At 41.0% G+C, this 16,067-nt stretch overlaps 1 protein-coding gene across 6 annotated transcripts in view; it reads left to right on the top strand.

Annotated features, from left to right (window-relative positions):
• The first annotated feature begins 1,713 nt into the window (after positions 1-1,713).
• vav2 (vav 2 guanine nucleotide exchange factor) overlaps positions 1,714-16,067 on the top strand; it is a 194,920-nt gene continuing 180,566 nt past the window's right edge. For all 6 annotated transcript variants that reach the window (XM_063889296.1, XM_063889294.1, XM_063889291.1 and 3 more), the window contains exon 1: positions 1,714-2,950. In XM_063889296.1, coding sequence (XP_063745366.1) covers positions 2,615-2,950 — 336 coding nt within the window. In that variant the 5' untranslated portion in view covers positions 1,714-2,614. The remainder of the gene's footprint in view (positions 2,951-16,067) is intronic.

Raw genomic sequence — 16,067 nt, 5'->3', positions numbered from 1 at the left:
CTGCAGATAACATTTTCTCTGCACTTCTCTGCACTTTCACTGCCTTGTGTTTTAGGCACCCTTTGACACACGGCTATGATCTGGCTTCCAATTGATTTCATGTTTATTTCTTTTTGTTTTAACTTTTTATAGTAATCTCATTTTAATCTCACATGCAAGTATACAATTAGGTACGTCTTTGTGATGTAAACCTGTTTGCTTTTTAAGGTGCTGTTAGTAAAACAACTAGCAACACTTTCAAATAGTTAAAGGGGCCCTAATATGCACATTCCTTTTTGTATTTTGTGTCTCTACTGTGACTGGTTCCATGCTTTAATGTTCAAAAAGAGGCTTTATTTTCTTCATACTGCCTCTGCTGCAGCACCTCTTTTCACCCTCTGTCTGAAACCAGAGCCCAGTCTGCTCTGATTGGATAGCTTGCCAGCTCTGCTGTGAATGATGAACTGCTTAGAGATGTCCCGCCCATTAGTCTATCACATACATTGTGTTGGAGCGCTAGACCAATAGAAGTGCGATTGCTACATAGTGATGTGACTATGTTACGGAAGTAAACAAAGGAGTCCAATCGAGGCGTTTTCGACAGTGGGGGTGTGATTTAAATGCAAAATAAGATCATGCCTCATTTGAATATTTAAAAATAACATCTAAAAAAATATGTATTGCAGAAGATAATTGCCTTAATGTGAGCAGTCATCCCGGGAAGTTTTAATGGTGTTATATGTTAGCCTCATGACTATAACATCTTATGTGTTGATATCCATTTAATGTTGAATAAAAAAAGAGGCGCTTATGGAGCCAGACGGTAGGACACTCACTTCCTACTTTCCAGCTTACTTCCAGCATTTGGCACCCCATCACACTTGTACATATAGTCTGTATAAATAAATCCAGCTTTTCAATCATTAAACAGGAAAAGAAATGAGAAGCTCTGAACATCCGTCTTTGATGCGCTGCTCTATTTTATGCCCAGAGATAAATTAAGCCAAATTTGTTACGTCCCTGTGGAAATGTGAAGGTGGGAAGAGATGATTATGACTGAGCTGAGGAAGTAATGAGACATGACAGGGAGGGTTTAACAAGAAACAGGTGGCATATTGTTTTTAGTGTCAATTAAGTGATTAATTGAAGAATAGTGATTATTTTACTAACAAGGAATGACATTGGGAAATCTAATAAAGAGGAGAAAGATGGGGAAAAGAACAAAGGAGGTGCAATATTAATAGCGTAACACAATAATACCAACCTATCTGTGTTTGTTCAGACTTTATGGCATTACCAAAAATAACAGGGATGATGAAACAAGCCATGACGAGCAAAATATTTTTTCAGTGCATTTCAAACCAAGGTAATTATAGTGATTTGTCTGTTGTGTTTTTATAGTATTATACGTTTAACCCCTCACAAACTTAACCCAATCTATTTACAATATGAACAATTGTGATTGTGATAGCATATATGAATATTACCTAATAGAACACATTGACACATTTGGACATGGTGGACTGCCCCTTTAATTGTTAAATGCTCACAATAATTAATAAAACAATAAGACACTTTCGATCAAAAATAAGATACACATGCCACCAGTCAGTAACCCCTTTTTTTATGGAACTGTCCCTTTAATCCTCTCGTGTCAGTCGCAGTGTGCGCTTCCTCCGTCAGAGGGCGCTTCCCCGGCTCTCAATTCCGAAAAATGATTCCCTGAAACTCACATTCTCTGAGTGTGGAGCCACTTTAACGAAAGTGTGGACACTATTCAACTGTTACCTTTGCACGGGGATAATCCGAGCGCGCGTGCAAGCTCATTAAACCACCTGGGTGGACCCCGCGTGAGACTTCTAGAGGCTTTCAGTGAGGCTCGTGCCTGGAGTTGGGACCGCTAAACATCCCCGTCCGAGAGGGGAAGCCAGGAGAGGGGAGACGGGGGAGAGAGGACACGAGCGGAAGGGAGGCGAAAATCACATACAACCCGAGCTGTACACACGGGTGACTCTGTTTTGGGCGTGCAAAAAGGCGCCAAACAAAGTCACATTAAATGGATACATGTAAACATTGATTTTTGCCCCTTGGACATCTTTCCGGTGCGTTGTTTGGACTGTGTGGAGCGAGGGTTAACCCGGCGTTGAGGAAAGACTGCTCTGTTTTCTTCATTGTTTGATATGGAAATTACGGGAAGTTCATGTTTTTGACTGCATTGGAAACGTTAAATGCAAATGCAGTAGGTAGGTAGTTGACTCGGGGCTTTCTGTTCGTCAACTACTGTTCTCCCTACATTGTAGGCTGTGCTGTTTGCTTCTCTGAAATGTGAGCCACTAGTGAAGTCGATACATGACAAACCGCTGTACCCAGCTGTTTCATTAGTCACTACTGTAACCCTCCACTCTCGCCTTTTTAGATTGGATATGCAAAGCAAACTTTTTAAGAATGAAGAGGAGAAAATTCCCATAGCACATCTCTTTTGTCTGGTCACATTCGCTGAACTGGATTATTATTTTTCCCAAGCCTTCATTTTCATGTTGTGGAGACAGGAGAGCTGACATGTGTCTGGAATGGGGATATAGTGCGGTGACAAACAGTTGCGAAATAGCCTGATTTATAGAGCTATAGATAGTGAATGATTAAAAAACCCGGTGCAGGTAGGGGAGCCGACAGTAGTGCCTGCTTGTTCGCTGTGAGTGACCGCTCTCAGCCTGCTGTGAACCCGCTGGAGGACTCGGTTACTTTGAGTGGAGTCTCCGGAGCCGCTATGGAGGAGTGGAGACAATGCGGGCGGTGGTTGATAGACTGCAAGGTCCTGCCCCCGAACCACCGGGTCGTGTGGCCCTCGGCGGCCGTCTTCGACTTGGCACAGGCCCTGCGAGACGGGGTGCTGCTGTGCCAGATGTTGCACAACCTCTCCCCTGGATCAGTGGACCTGAAGGAGATCAATTTCAGACCCCAGATGTCACAGGTGAGTTGTCAAACCAACAGTTTGATTTCACACCTCCAGGCTCACACACAATCTTAGACTGTATTGATCATTCACACCTTGGGATTGCTGACATGTTCCATGCATTGTATGGAAAGCTCAATGAGATTTTTTACAGCTTCTTATGTTTGGATTTTCCCCTACTCTCCTGTCACAACAAGCCCACTTCTTGGCTCTAGCCCAGTGGAGAGCCTCTATCAGAATATCTGTGATAATCCAGCAGTGTAACAGATGTTCATGCTGATTTAACATGTGCATGCCCCCGGTCAGGTCTGCACAGGTGAAGGTGCCATACCTGCACACAAGTGGTGGTTAGCTTCTGCCTAACCCCAAGTTAATAATTTCCCTAGATCTGTTTGGTTGTTTCATGTTTTAAGAGGTTATACTGTAAAAGTCTGTCTGTGGTTCAGCACATTTTGCAGTGCATTACTGGGGAAATGAAAGGTGTCACTTTGCTTTGACAGTTAAACAACACATTATGAAGTGATAATTGAGTATAATCAATATAGAGTTGGTCAATTAAAGAAGAGTATTGCCATGTCTTCAAAGATTTTGACTTCTTTATTTGAAATTGAGTCGCATATCAAAAGGGTGGCAGTGAAAAAGCAAAGCAAATTATTTGAGTCCTTTGCAGAAACACTCAAAGATGAATAACCATCTTGGAGTATGGCTCAAGCAAAACACAAGTCGATATTGTGGTACAATTAGAGGTTTGGATCGGAGACGTCACTCGCCTCAGACTCCCTCTACGCTTGAGCTCATTCATATTTCCCAAAGCCGATATGAGGAAGTGTCGGGTGCCACAGGAAGTTTACGTGACCACAGCAGCGGAGTAAAAGTGTGCTGTGGCAAAGGTTCTTATTGACTTTTATTCCCTCTGAAGCACCACAGAGCCTTTATTACTGTATGATGAGAAGTCTGGGGGTTGTCAGTTCAGGGATTCCTGCATACTGAATGATTTCTTATTGTCAAAACAGAGATCCCACCACAGCAATTGCCCTCTGACAGCACGTTTGTCTGATATTCTTGGCACACCTTCTGTGACCCGCTTCTGTCATAATTATGTGTTAGTGGATTGTGTCTGTCTGACTGCCTTTCAGTCTGTGTTGCTGGGTATTTGTAAATAAACCTTGCTTTTCCCAAAACTTTCACATGGTAAAATATGTACTAGTCAATCAGAGTGAATCCAGAACAGGTTTGATATTCGCTTTTCGACCCACAACAGTAGAGAAAGGAAGTCAGACATGTGGTTCCGTATAATTTAGACTAATTCTGACTTCTGACTGATATTTAGCTCAGTAGAGTTTAAGACATCAGGACCGTGGTTGTAATTGAACAGGTTCAACAATAATAGACATTTATTTCTGCCTGTCAATTCTGGGTTTCTTCTCTAAACATGGTTAATGAAGTCATGTACCAAACAAAATGTCAAACACACTCCTGTTTCTACTTTTCAAATGCAACTGTTCACGTTCAGGTTCATCTTCAAGAACATGTGATGGCTATTTCTGTACCTACTTTCGGAAGACTTAATGCTTCAAATATATTTTGTCATAGATTAATCAGTGGTTAATAAATGTTTCAGCGCATGTCTCCATCTTCCTCTCTTTGCCTGGTTAGCATCATCGGCTCCAGAGGCTGCTGACTTCCATGATTACAAGGCGAGAGAGAGAGAGAGGTCTGCATGGCACACTTTGATCCGCCCCACTAATCCCACGCTCTCCCGGTCCCACTGTGCGAATCCGCAGCTAGAGTGGAAGGGGGGTGTCCTCGGTGACAAATTGGGTTAAACAAAATCCTGGCACCAGAACAGCATTGTGTGATTTATGATGAGGGAAAGGTCAGAGCGTGTGTGCCTTTACACCCAGAGTCAGTTGATAGGAAGACTCTGAAGCATATTCGATATTTGAAGAAAATATGAATGTTTTGGTGCAGTTTTAAGGAGAAGCAGGGAAGAACATCCTTACCTTCGCAATGTGGCTTGTCAGCTGAGAAAAGGGGACAGCTAGTGGCATGTATTCATCAGCATTAATGGAAGTGGACTCCCAGTCCTTGGGGAAATCTGTAGCTAGACTACCAATAAAGGGTCCTAAAGTTCTTAAGGACCCCTCTCTCCTTGCTAACAACCACTTTAATTTCCTCCCTTCTTACAAAACACCAAGAGGCATTAAGCACGGAAAATTCCAGCTTTTGGAAACACACACATCCTGAGGCTGTTTGACTTTCTAAATCTACCATCCTGGCTCGGCAGGTTAAACAGCGGTGCAGCAGAGCAGATGTTTTTAATGCTTTTCATCTCGTTTGATGTGTCTACTAATTTCTCTACAGGTGCTAGTGTTTTATCTCATCAGTTGGGTTTTATTTTACCCATTTGTTTCATCTTCTCATGATTATTTTATGAGTATGGATATTACCTGTCTCTTTTTTATGCTTTGTAATGAGTTTGGGGATTTATGAGTGAGTGGCTTTACAAAATGTGTCTTTTTCTCTCTGTGTTTAGTGAGCTCACTTACACTCACTGTCTACTTGGACAAGTAGAGTCTACCAAATGACAAACATTAAACACACAAGCAACCAAAGAATTATATAGAGCTGGTGATTTCTTTCTTTCGGTAGAAGTAAAATACAGTCATTTCCAAAGACAAAGTACCATTTTTTGGTCAACATGATCTTTTCTGTAGCCAACATATTTCCATACTACTCTCTTTTGTGCAATTTTGGCTCATTGTCTGATTGTATTTCAGAAAAAGATGATGATATATTAGTGAATAATGACTGTGATTGATGATTGTGTGTGGCTGCTCATGAGCCTGCCTCTTTCTCCCTAGCAACAACTCTGTGTATCCAATTTAGGGAAAATAAAGTTCTGTCTTTTTCTAAATTAATCAAAATGTTTTCATTTTGTATCAAGCAGCAACAAATTGGAGCCTGATGTGTTATATTTCCCTTGAGATAACGTGTCCTTCGTCTTGAATAAGCCTTGCTGTTGAACACTAAGTCATGGTAGCGTTAAACATATTAGACACTGAGTGTTGATGTAGGTTATAATGCTTCTGTGTGAACTGCATCAGAATGGGCCTTTTTGGTGAAAGACAAACATTCAGTCCAAATGGATGTGCTTCTCCTTTAATCTTCTGAACCACTAATGCCATTCAGTTGCCGCTGTTAGCAGAGCCTAATCCCAATTTAAACAGGGCTGGCATTGATCCCAGTTTGTCCTCCAGTGCATTAACATTGTGCCATGGTGCATTCTGCAGAGCTCAGAGGGAAGTGGTATAGCAACACTGAGGTCACACTGTATTGTTACTGGAGGAAAGTGTTCTTTAGATGGCACAGGAACAGTCAATACATCTGTGATTGTATTGCCAAATGTGAGGTGGACCTACAAAATAAAGCTTTGTTGGCAATAAGTGGTGTGATTTGATATTTTGACAGTTTGGGGTTGATGTTTTTGCTTTGGCAGGTAGTCTGAGACTGTAAAGGGGTTGTTTGATTTGTCTTACCTGGCCAGCACAGTGGCTCAATGAGGTCCTTGGTTCAAACACAGATAAGGGGGCTTCAAATATTGATTTAGTTCTGATGTCTGAATGGATTGTAATGCTTCGAGAGTAACAGGAAATGAACTTACTTCAGGTTCGATAAATGATGAAATGAATACCTCTGTCTCAATGTGAGAACGCCCATTTTTCTCTCTCACAGTTTTTCGTAGGATTCCAGTTATCTGAAATTCTAGCTGCTCAAGTCTCCTCCTGCAGTGAAAGACATGCAGGTTAGGTTAACTATCCCATGAATTGTCCATATGTGCAAATGTCAGTGTTTGTCTAGGGCATGCTGGGATAGATCCAACCCCCTGCTGTGGTGTTCAACAGATGGATACCTGTAACTGTGAATAGATAAGATCAGACAATCAACTAATTCATAACCATTCAACAGTTGCTATCAAGAAGTGACTGATACCTCCTGGGCTACCTCTGAGAAAATACTTCCGCCGTACCCTTGAACAAGAAGCAAACTTGATTAGCGCCCACTTGAGCGACGCTGAAAGGTGACTCGGTGAAGTCTCTGCTTGACTTGCAGGTGTGAAATCGTCTATAATAATGGCATAAAAATGAGGAAGGAAACAGCAGAATCAGCTCTCAGCAGAACCTCCCCTGAATAAATAACGGATGGAAATGTGCATTTCAAGTGGCTGCAAAGGGAAATGTCCTTTGTTATACATCTTTCCAGTTCACAGAGAAGAAGTGGCGCAGTTCATCGTGATATTCATGTAGTAAATTATAAACCACTGAACTGTAAATGCACGTAGACATTTGAAGTGCAGCAAAACGGTAGTAAAGATTATAGGAAACAAATGGTACCTGATGATATGTCAGGGGGAGTCTAGGTTACGTTCCAATCAAAGGAGAAAAAAAAGATTTAGACATTTGCATATTTAATTTTTGTTTGTGTGTTTTGAAAATGGTGAGAAGTATCTTTCTGTGAGTTCACACGTATCTGCTTTACCGTGGCCTTTAGAGGAGGCGAACTACCTCTTTGCTAAGAAGCTGTCAAGCCAAGCTTCATTTAGGTGGTCAAATAATTCCCTGTCTGTATATTTAAAGAGGCTTGCATTTTTACCTCCAAGGCTGTAAACGGATCCTTAATGAGCAGCGGTGCTCCAGAGCTCAACGGGTACAGATCCAGAATCCAACGCCTCGGGCTGCGTCTGAGAGACAAGACTGAGCTGTGCTCTCTGAAGCCCTTTGTGTGTTCTGCAGTGTTTCTCTCTTTTTTTTTCTCCTGTTAGTGAGGTGGTAGTGAATGCCTTTGGGATGACTCAGGCGGGTGTGTGTGAGTGCTGGGCTTTTGTTTCTATGTGTGTTTTAGTGTGAGATGTTACAGTACTGCTCAGACTGTTGCTCACTGCTGTCTGAGCCCAGAGGTCTCCCGGAGCTTCTCGGAGATCTCACACAGAGCCTGCCGCTTCCACTCTCAGTAATTGAGCGTCCTCGTTTGTCCGGCTCCCTCCTGGAATATCGGCTGGAAGGCAACACCAGCTCATTTGAATTAGATTTCAAAAAAATATAATTCAACCATTCATATTTGGGCGATGGCTATATGCAGCTCTAATCCAGTGGCCTTTCTGTGCTTTGATGTACAAAGCTTTATTCCATGCTTGTTTATGTCATGTCCAGTCACTGGCCAGAAAACCACACTTTCAAATCACCACAAGCTAGCTAACATCACATTCCAACCAGCATCTGTGTTGTGTACAGTAAGAAATAACTCTTCCTGTCATACGATTACTTAATCATTGTTTGGCACAGAGGCAGTGCACCGAGTGTTTTGCATCATTGGATAACTTGTGTGGTTACGCTGCTGGTAGACGTAAGTTTAACTCAACTTGTTTGTGTAAAACCGTACTATTTCTGCTCAAAAATAGTTTTTGGAGACAGGAAAGACTCAACCGCGCAGTGTGTGCGTTACAGAACCAAAACAAAGACACTAAAAGGGTCGCTACACTGAAAAAACTGAAACGTTGACTTCAAATAAATGTATTATGTCAACAGATTTCACACAACTGTAATAGGTTAGATGAAAGCAACAATATTAAGTCTAAATAAGAAAAAATTAGGTTCAACTTAATATTTTTGCTTTCATCTAACCTAATTACCTAACCTGACATAATACATTTAATTAAGTCAATGTTTCAGTTTTTTCAGTGTAGAGCTGCACTATTATATTATTTAGCAATTTGAAACCTTTCCTATAACACAAACCTATGTTTATTGTCAAAAGCCTTCTTTAAGGAAAGTGTAAATGATATTGTCTTGATACAAAATAAAGAAACGTTATTTCGTCCCCGGATTTACTCAAGGAGTGATCACTTATTTGTCATTCAGTCGACTGCAAGAATATCACATTATAAATTCTGCAAGGCTAATAGTTATTCCTGGACAGATGCATTACGCCCGCTGCTTGAATCCCAATGTGTTACGGTCTCGTTATCATAGTCTAATTACAGTCTCGCAGTTCTCTGTAGGTCATGTTCATAGGCACCGACTTACAGAAACTTAAACCTTGAAGGTTTTCAGCCAAGACCCACATCTTTTACTGTTCATCATATGTGGAATATTTGGCATTAAACCTAGATCATAAGCTGCACAGAAACCTATGGTGGTTTCAGCAAAGTGCTGACGGAACAGAAAACAGACCCCATTTACTCCATTACTCATACATCATTTTAACGATATATTATTCATCTAATTAATTGGTATGCTTTTAATTTGTTCATTCATAAATATTTACGAAGGCAAGGGCTGTTAGAAGTGTGTTTGATGTAATAATAAGTATAAAATAATAATGGTAATAGTTTAAGTATATAGCACTCTGTATTAATTCTCAATGGAAGCGTAACCCAAGACTCACACACATATTTCCAGGCTTAACCCTAAACCTATTCTGCCTCTGTTCGATGAAATCCCTGTTTAAAGAGCTCTGCAGCGTTTGAAATAAGATCAGAAAGAGTGTATGAACCAGGAAAACGACATGGTAAATGCCAGCCCACCTACTATCCTGAAATCTCTTTTGTGGGGAGGGGGCGGATGACTACTGTAGACAAACACCCGCCCTGGTCTCCCTCAGGGGTAATTTAATCTCAGCGTTTGGTCTAGCGTTGACCCCCTGACCCCGAGCGCACGCCGGATGCAGGTAATACGGCTAATGGAGCTCGTTAGGGACACGTCCCGGGTCGCACAGCTGGGGCTCTCCCACCGGAAGCTAATGGGATTGACAAGGAGGGGAAAGGGTCTAGACGAAGGGGGTTTCCAACCTTTTCAGTGAGCTTTACCTACTCCTAAAGTCACAACATATCATTTCAACTCTTACTTTTGATATTGGCGTGGCTCGCGTGTTGACATTTCAATGACTGACCCCTCATTTCTTGAGGGGATGGAAAAAACCTTTGTCGTGGAAGTGTGTCTTTCACAAAGACTTCTGTTCTGTGGACGTATTTAACTCCTAACTGAAGACAAGTTGTGAAATAAATAATAATTTAGTACATTAACTTACACTTTTCCTTTCATGAAGGAGTTACCAGACTCATTTAAAAGGATATTTTTAATGAACAGTTAAGATTAACACCCAATATCCATCTGAAAATTGACCCTGCTGTCCTAACTTGAATTTGAATTGGATCATAAAACTAAATCTGGGGTTCGTTGACACCTTGCATGGCCATATGACCCTGTTTTTTCTAGTGATGTTGCACCATCTGTAGTTGAGCAATATTGAACCGTGTGAGCAAAGCAAAGCCATGTATTGCCACAGAAAAGAATACTGTATGAATAGATAATATTCCCCTAAATCACAGGGGATATGTCAGAGGCCAGAGAAATGTATTGATCTGTAGGGGGTCGTGCGTCTTTTCACATCGAGGTTAGGTTACATGGATGAGTAAGGAGCAGAATTCCCGGAGTGGAAGGGAATTCATAGTCATGTTCAAGGTCACCTCATTAGGGCGGATGTGGATGTCTTGCAACAGCAGGGAGGTTGAACTTTGTGAAGTTGAAGGACAGTCTTGGCGTTTACTTGGCCTACAAATAAATACTCCCTTAGAAAAAGAAGAAGACAGTGGGGTTTAGATGCTTCTGCCCTGCTGCCTCTGTTTAATTTATGGTATTTTCTTGTAAGCTGAATAAGAATTTATCCTCCTAGAATGAAGTTAATCTGTGGGGACATGCCAACACTCATCCATATTTCACTCACTTGAAATTTTTCCTTTCATTCTCCCCTGAAGACACACAGAGAGATGTGGGAAAAGATTCCAAGAGAGAGGAATCAATAACAGATTTTGAAGAGATAAATATAAAAAAGGGGTTTCTTTGTCCAGTGAAATAGCTTTGCAAATATGTCGTATCCTTACTCTGATGTGCTCAGAGTCGTAGCCCAAACAGAAGTAAGACGATTGGGTATCTTTCTTCATAGCATACTAAAACAACTTACAGTTCAAACAAAAATCAAGGAGTGAGCCAATAAGGGAGTATTCATGTGTCGGATCCACAATCAGAACACTTAAATAAATAAATGTCTTAAAATGATTCCCCAAATGCATTGTTAAAACAGCTTAGAGGAGTTGATAGGTTTGTTTTTGCCTCTGTGTAGCTTCCCTCCACATCGTAGTGGTTATATAGCATTAAACATAACAAATATTTGGCGTTCAAAAAGGTGTAATGGTAAAATAATATAATAAAAAGTCACATAAAAAAAAAAATGACTTGATTAAGCTCTCCATAGTGCTTCCTGAAAATGAAAAACTCTTTCCTTCCCCTTCTAAATCTCCCGTTTATGCAATAAAAAAGTCTAGTGTTGCTCCCTAGGTGTGAACATCTGTCTCTTTTTAAAACAGTTTAACAGATTTGAAAATACAGCACCATTACTGACTAGGAGTACATCAGGAAATTTGAGGAACTGAAACCACTATTGTATTCTATTTCTGTCATGTAGAAACAATATAACCGTTGGAGCAAATGGCCAGGAGTGTGTGCAAAGACAAACAACGCCATTAAGCCACTTAAGGAAAAATCCGTAAGGAAAAAAGACGAGTGCTTGCATAAAAGCTTTTTCCAAAAAAGGAGATAAGGACTGCCCCGTGGAGCAAAGTTCAATATCATTTAACAAATTCAGCCTCTTTTCTTCCTTGTTCCTGGTTATTATGGGAACAAGGAAATGTGACTCGGGAAAAAGAACCTCCCTTGGAGTTAGTTGATAATTATGTTAGACGTTGTACTCCATTACTGTTTACTATTTCCTTACTCCAGCACATGTTGTGTTTAATATGTAAGTTATTATGTTTAATATAGTTAACATCTCATCCCCACCAGCTCAACAAGCTAATAAATGCATATAGTAATCATTTAAAAGACACACAGGGGAAAACACCCTTGGTTATTCAATGATCCCTTTAACAAATGTTATGTTCTGATTGACTAAAAAGAGAAAATTAAATGAAGATGTTTGCCTCTAATTTAGCAAGCTTTCTGCTAATCGTCACATTAATTAGTGAGATAAAGTCAAAATCTGCCAAAAGCTTTCATGGAATAACTCAACATGAGGCTGTGAATGCTTACAGTTCGCTACGAATTCAAAGCACAGACATAAATAGGAAAACAGTTAAGTACTTGCTGTATAATTCAGCAGTTGAATGAATCTCATAGTAGTTGAGGTCGATATTCATTAAGTGCAAATGAATGTTCACACATACAATGCTGTAATGCTGCGGAAGGGCTGCTGCTGGGAAAACGACACAAGAAGTGGATCAAAAGGAGCCTGTTTTACCACTTCCTTATTTCTACACGTAATATACATTTGTTTGTGCTCTATGTAAGCTCCGATTTCCGTTAACTATTCAAAACATTGTGAGTAACCCAATATTGAAAAATGTCAATAATTAAAGAAAGAATGTAAATGCAGATTCAGGCATGGATAATGAATCAGTAAATCCAATAAATGATTTAATAATCATTGAATAATAATGATTAAATGCTAAGTAATTAAGTTCCTACAGCTTAACTGCTGACTTTTGGTCTTTTTAGTGGGGGTTTTAAAGCCCCTGCCCTTGATTGGTGCACAGCTTAACTCTTTCCACTCGCGCCATAAGAGTCCAAATGGTCCGCATCCAAACGCAAGCACTCGGCGGCAAAGGCCCCACTTTCAATGTGGCTCACGTGAACCGTGAAATTTCAATCCAGGCTGAAAGGGCTGCCACAGAACAATCAGGGTTTGAGTTGTAAAATCACCAGTTCATGTTAGGGGAAGTGACCGTGTATTAAAGGGGCGATATACTGCTCATTTCCAGGTTCATATTTGTATGCTGTGCCTCTTCTGTGACACGCTTACACATTTTAATGGTCAAAAAGCTCTTTAATGTTCTCATATTGCCGGGCTTTTCATCCTCTGTCTGAAACCAGAGCCAAGTCTGCTCTGATTGACTATCTGGCCGGCTCTGTTGTGATTGATCAACGGCTAAGAGATGTCCCTCCCCTAAGTCTGTCATGCACAATGTGTTGGAACGCTAGCCAATAGAAAGGAGTCGTCCAGAAGTAAACAAAAGACTACAACGGAGGCATTTATGTCAGGGAGGGGCATTTTATATCGACTGATATATCATTATCAGATTTAAGAACTATAAAATGTCCATTTTGACCACAACTCTCCTATAAACAGGATTGTTAGTAAATTACAACATTTTTCATGCCAGCATGTGATTGTAGGAAAATACATTTGGGACCAGGTCAAATGGAAAGAACGTTTCACTCCTGTCTCACTTGCTAATGAGGAGATTTGTATAATTAAACATCTAATTACAGCTGTGGCAGATAAAGTGTTTCTCAAACCACATTGCAATTCATCTTATTGTAATGTATCTTCTCACCTTCTTTTTCATTCGGTATTCTACAGTGTCCGGGGAGTGCTGAAAACCATCAGCCATGCAGTTTATCGTGTATATTTAATATCACTCCCCCACCTAAAGCCTGCGGAACATTCGTCCGCTGCTTCCCTCCTTCTTCTCCCTGCATTCCTCAGGGAACGCTGTCAGTGAGAAATGAGAGCACAGAGTTTGTTAGAACTCCGTGTCGACCTACTCTTTCAAAACCAACGGGAGAATTAAAGATCAGCTAATATAGCATTTAACTTTAAAGAGTGACAAGTGTTCTGTTTAAAAAAAAACCCCATCTCATTCTGTTAGCATCCTTCTCTCGTAATTGCCTTACCTAAGTATTCTCGGGGGGGTGGACACATAACACATTGAGGAAAGTGATCCGCCATGACAACATGCTGCCAGTTCTGCCATCCCGCTAGAGATGGACAAAGGGATCACGGTGCCTTATGGATGCCGTCTGATTTCTAAAGAGGCTCCATCTGCATGGCGGTTGTTGGGGGTGATTAGCATGGCCGTGCAGTGGAATGGCGCCTGAATCTTCTGAAGCCAGCCATGCTCTGCTGGGCGCCATTGCTCCACAGAGAAATGGGGAAAGTGGGGGCCGCGGTCCCATCTCTGTAGCGGCCAGCCAGATGGCTGAAATTCTCCCCTGCAGTTCCTCTCGACCCAAACCACTGTTTCTCTTTTTATTTTTCTAGCTTTTTAATGGTTTTGGACTCTTCATCCGTAATCAAGTCCATTTTCCTTCCCGTTTCCTTGACTAGCATCTATCTTCATCCATGGCTTTCAGTAATGACACGTTTGCGGTGACACGGTGAGCTGTTGTCAGAACAGCGCTGTTGCCGGGAGTCTAATTTGAGTTGTTGTGGTGGAAGACTGATTATGGCTGCATCCTGCGGCACAGATCAGATTAGGATCTGGATTGCGCTCTGGGGAGAGGCGCAGCAGCTTCCTCCCCCATGGACACCTCCAACCCCAGCCGTACACAAAAACTCTAATACATTAGCAGCCTCTTTCTGGGGGAAATATAAACAGCTTTATATTTTCTCTATCTTTTAGCCAAAGGAAACGGATAACATGCACCCTTATGACGCACTGCCCGGTGGCGGCTAATGATGCACTAGCCATGGATTTTTTTTGCCACAGAATTGTCACAAGAAGCGCCAATATCCAATTACCGACGCCTATTGATCACATCACATAATTGGCTGCGGAAGAGGAAAGGCACAGAGCTAGGGTTGCAACGTTAGACTCAGTCCCATAAAAGGCCAGTGCTTATTGATCTTCTCCACGGCTCAGGCTCTTGTTAACCATACAAACAAAGTGGAGCAGTGTGTCGAGGGTTGTAAGGGTGGGAGAGATCATTTCTTCATGCTCTACCTTTCGGTCAGGGTGCACTAATCTGTGATTTGTCATTTCTCCCCAGTTGTAGTCCTGGTGTTTTGTTCCAGTATCAGACACGGTATTCAAACATTATCAGTAAAGTCTTTAAATTCATGGCATTATTTCAACTTAATTGTGTATTGTATAATGTTGGGCTGTAATATATTGATCAGTGAGTTGATCGTTCTTTCCAGTAGCTCCGTTTTATCTCACCTTTTCTCTTTGTAGTCTCTTTATTGCCTTTCACCCATCCACTGTTACCCTGACTTTATCTAAAAATTACCCCGAAGATATGTTTGTGAGAATACAAATCATTCAGGCCGAACATTAAACGGACGTCGCTATTCCCCTTACCTCGTACTAGGTCCGTATAATTCCGTAGAAAATTCTACTACAGCTGATGCTTAACCGGAAGAGATCAAACATTCACGGTTAAAAAAAGATGGGTCCTTTTTACAGAAAATCCCAACGAGATTCTTTCATTTTCCGTTTGTCATTCTGCAATCAGTCAACTAATATTTGGTTTACTTTAGGTGCCACCTTTGCCTTCACCGAATGGGGGAATTTCCAGTCTGCTAAAACTAATCTAATCTACAACTGTGTGCTACATGTGCAAAAAGGGACGCTATGAACAAACCTAACTATCCAGATATTATTTTAAATATGGAGTAAATATGAGGACATGGTGTGTCTCATGAGCTAGTAAGACATTATGTATTACGTAATGACGGAATAAAGAGAAGCAAGGTTATCTTAATTTGATCCTGATGATATAACCAGCTAGTGCTTCATTTTTTCATCTGATGATTAACTAAAATGATTAAACATAATCCCAATAATAGAGCAGCTTTCTGTTCAAGTAATCAAATAATCGTTCCGGCTAATGAACTGTAAAGTATGACCGTCAGCATGTGAATAAAATTCTCTTGTTGATTATTTAATTGAGGTTCCCACACATAAAATGAACCATTGACTGGTATTAACTTTGAAAGTCTCATACTGTGTAATCATATTGAAATGTTTTACTATGCCACCGGCTCCAGTATCTTTCTCAAGGACACTTCTCTAAGGCAGAGTCTTGTCAGCAGGGAGTAGACCCAAATTGTACGGTTGAAGGTCGGCGTCTTTAACCGCTGGACTATCCTGATACAGAGAAAACAGAAGCACCTTGTCAGTCTTTAACACACCTTCATTTGTATTCTGCAGCTTGCAAACCCAAGATTCCCCCCCCCCCCCATTAATGTATCTGAAGAAGAAAAAAAACGGCCCTCTAGCATACTAATGAAATTGTAATTG

The sequence above is a fragment of the Eleginops maclovinus genome, chromosome 8 (genome assembly GCF_036324505.1).
Source record: "Eleginops maclovinus isolate JMC-PN-2008 ecotype Puerto Natales chromosome 8, JC_Emac_rtc_rv5, whole genome shotgun sequence".
Taxonomy (NCBI): Eukaryota; Metazoa; Chordata; class Actinopteri; order Perciformes; family Eleginopidae; genus Eleginops; species Eleginops maclovinus.
This window is presented reverse-complemented; position numbering and strand designations above follow the sequence as displayed.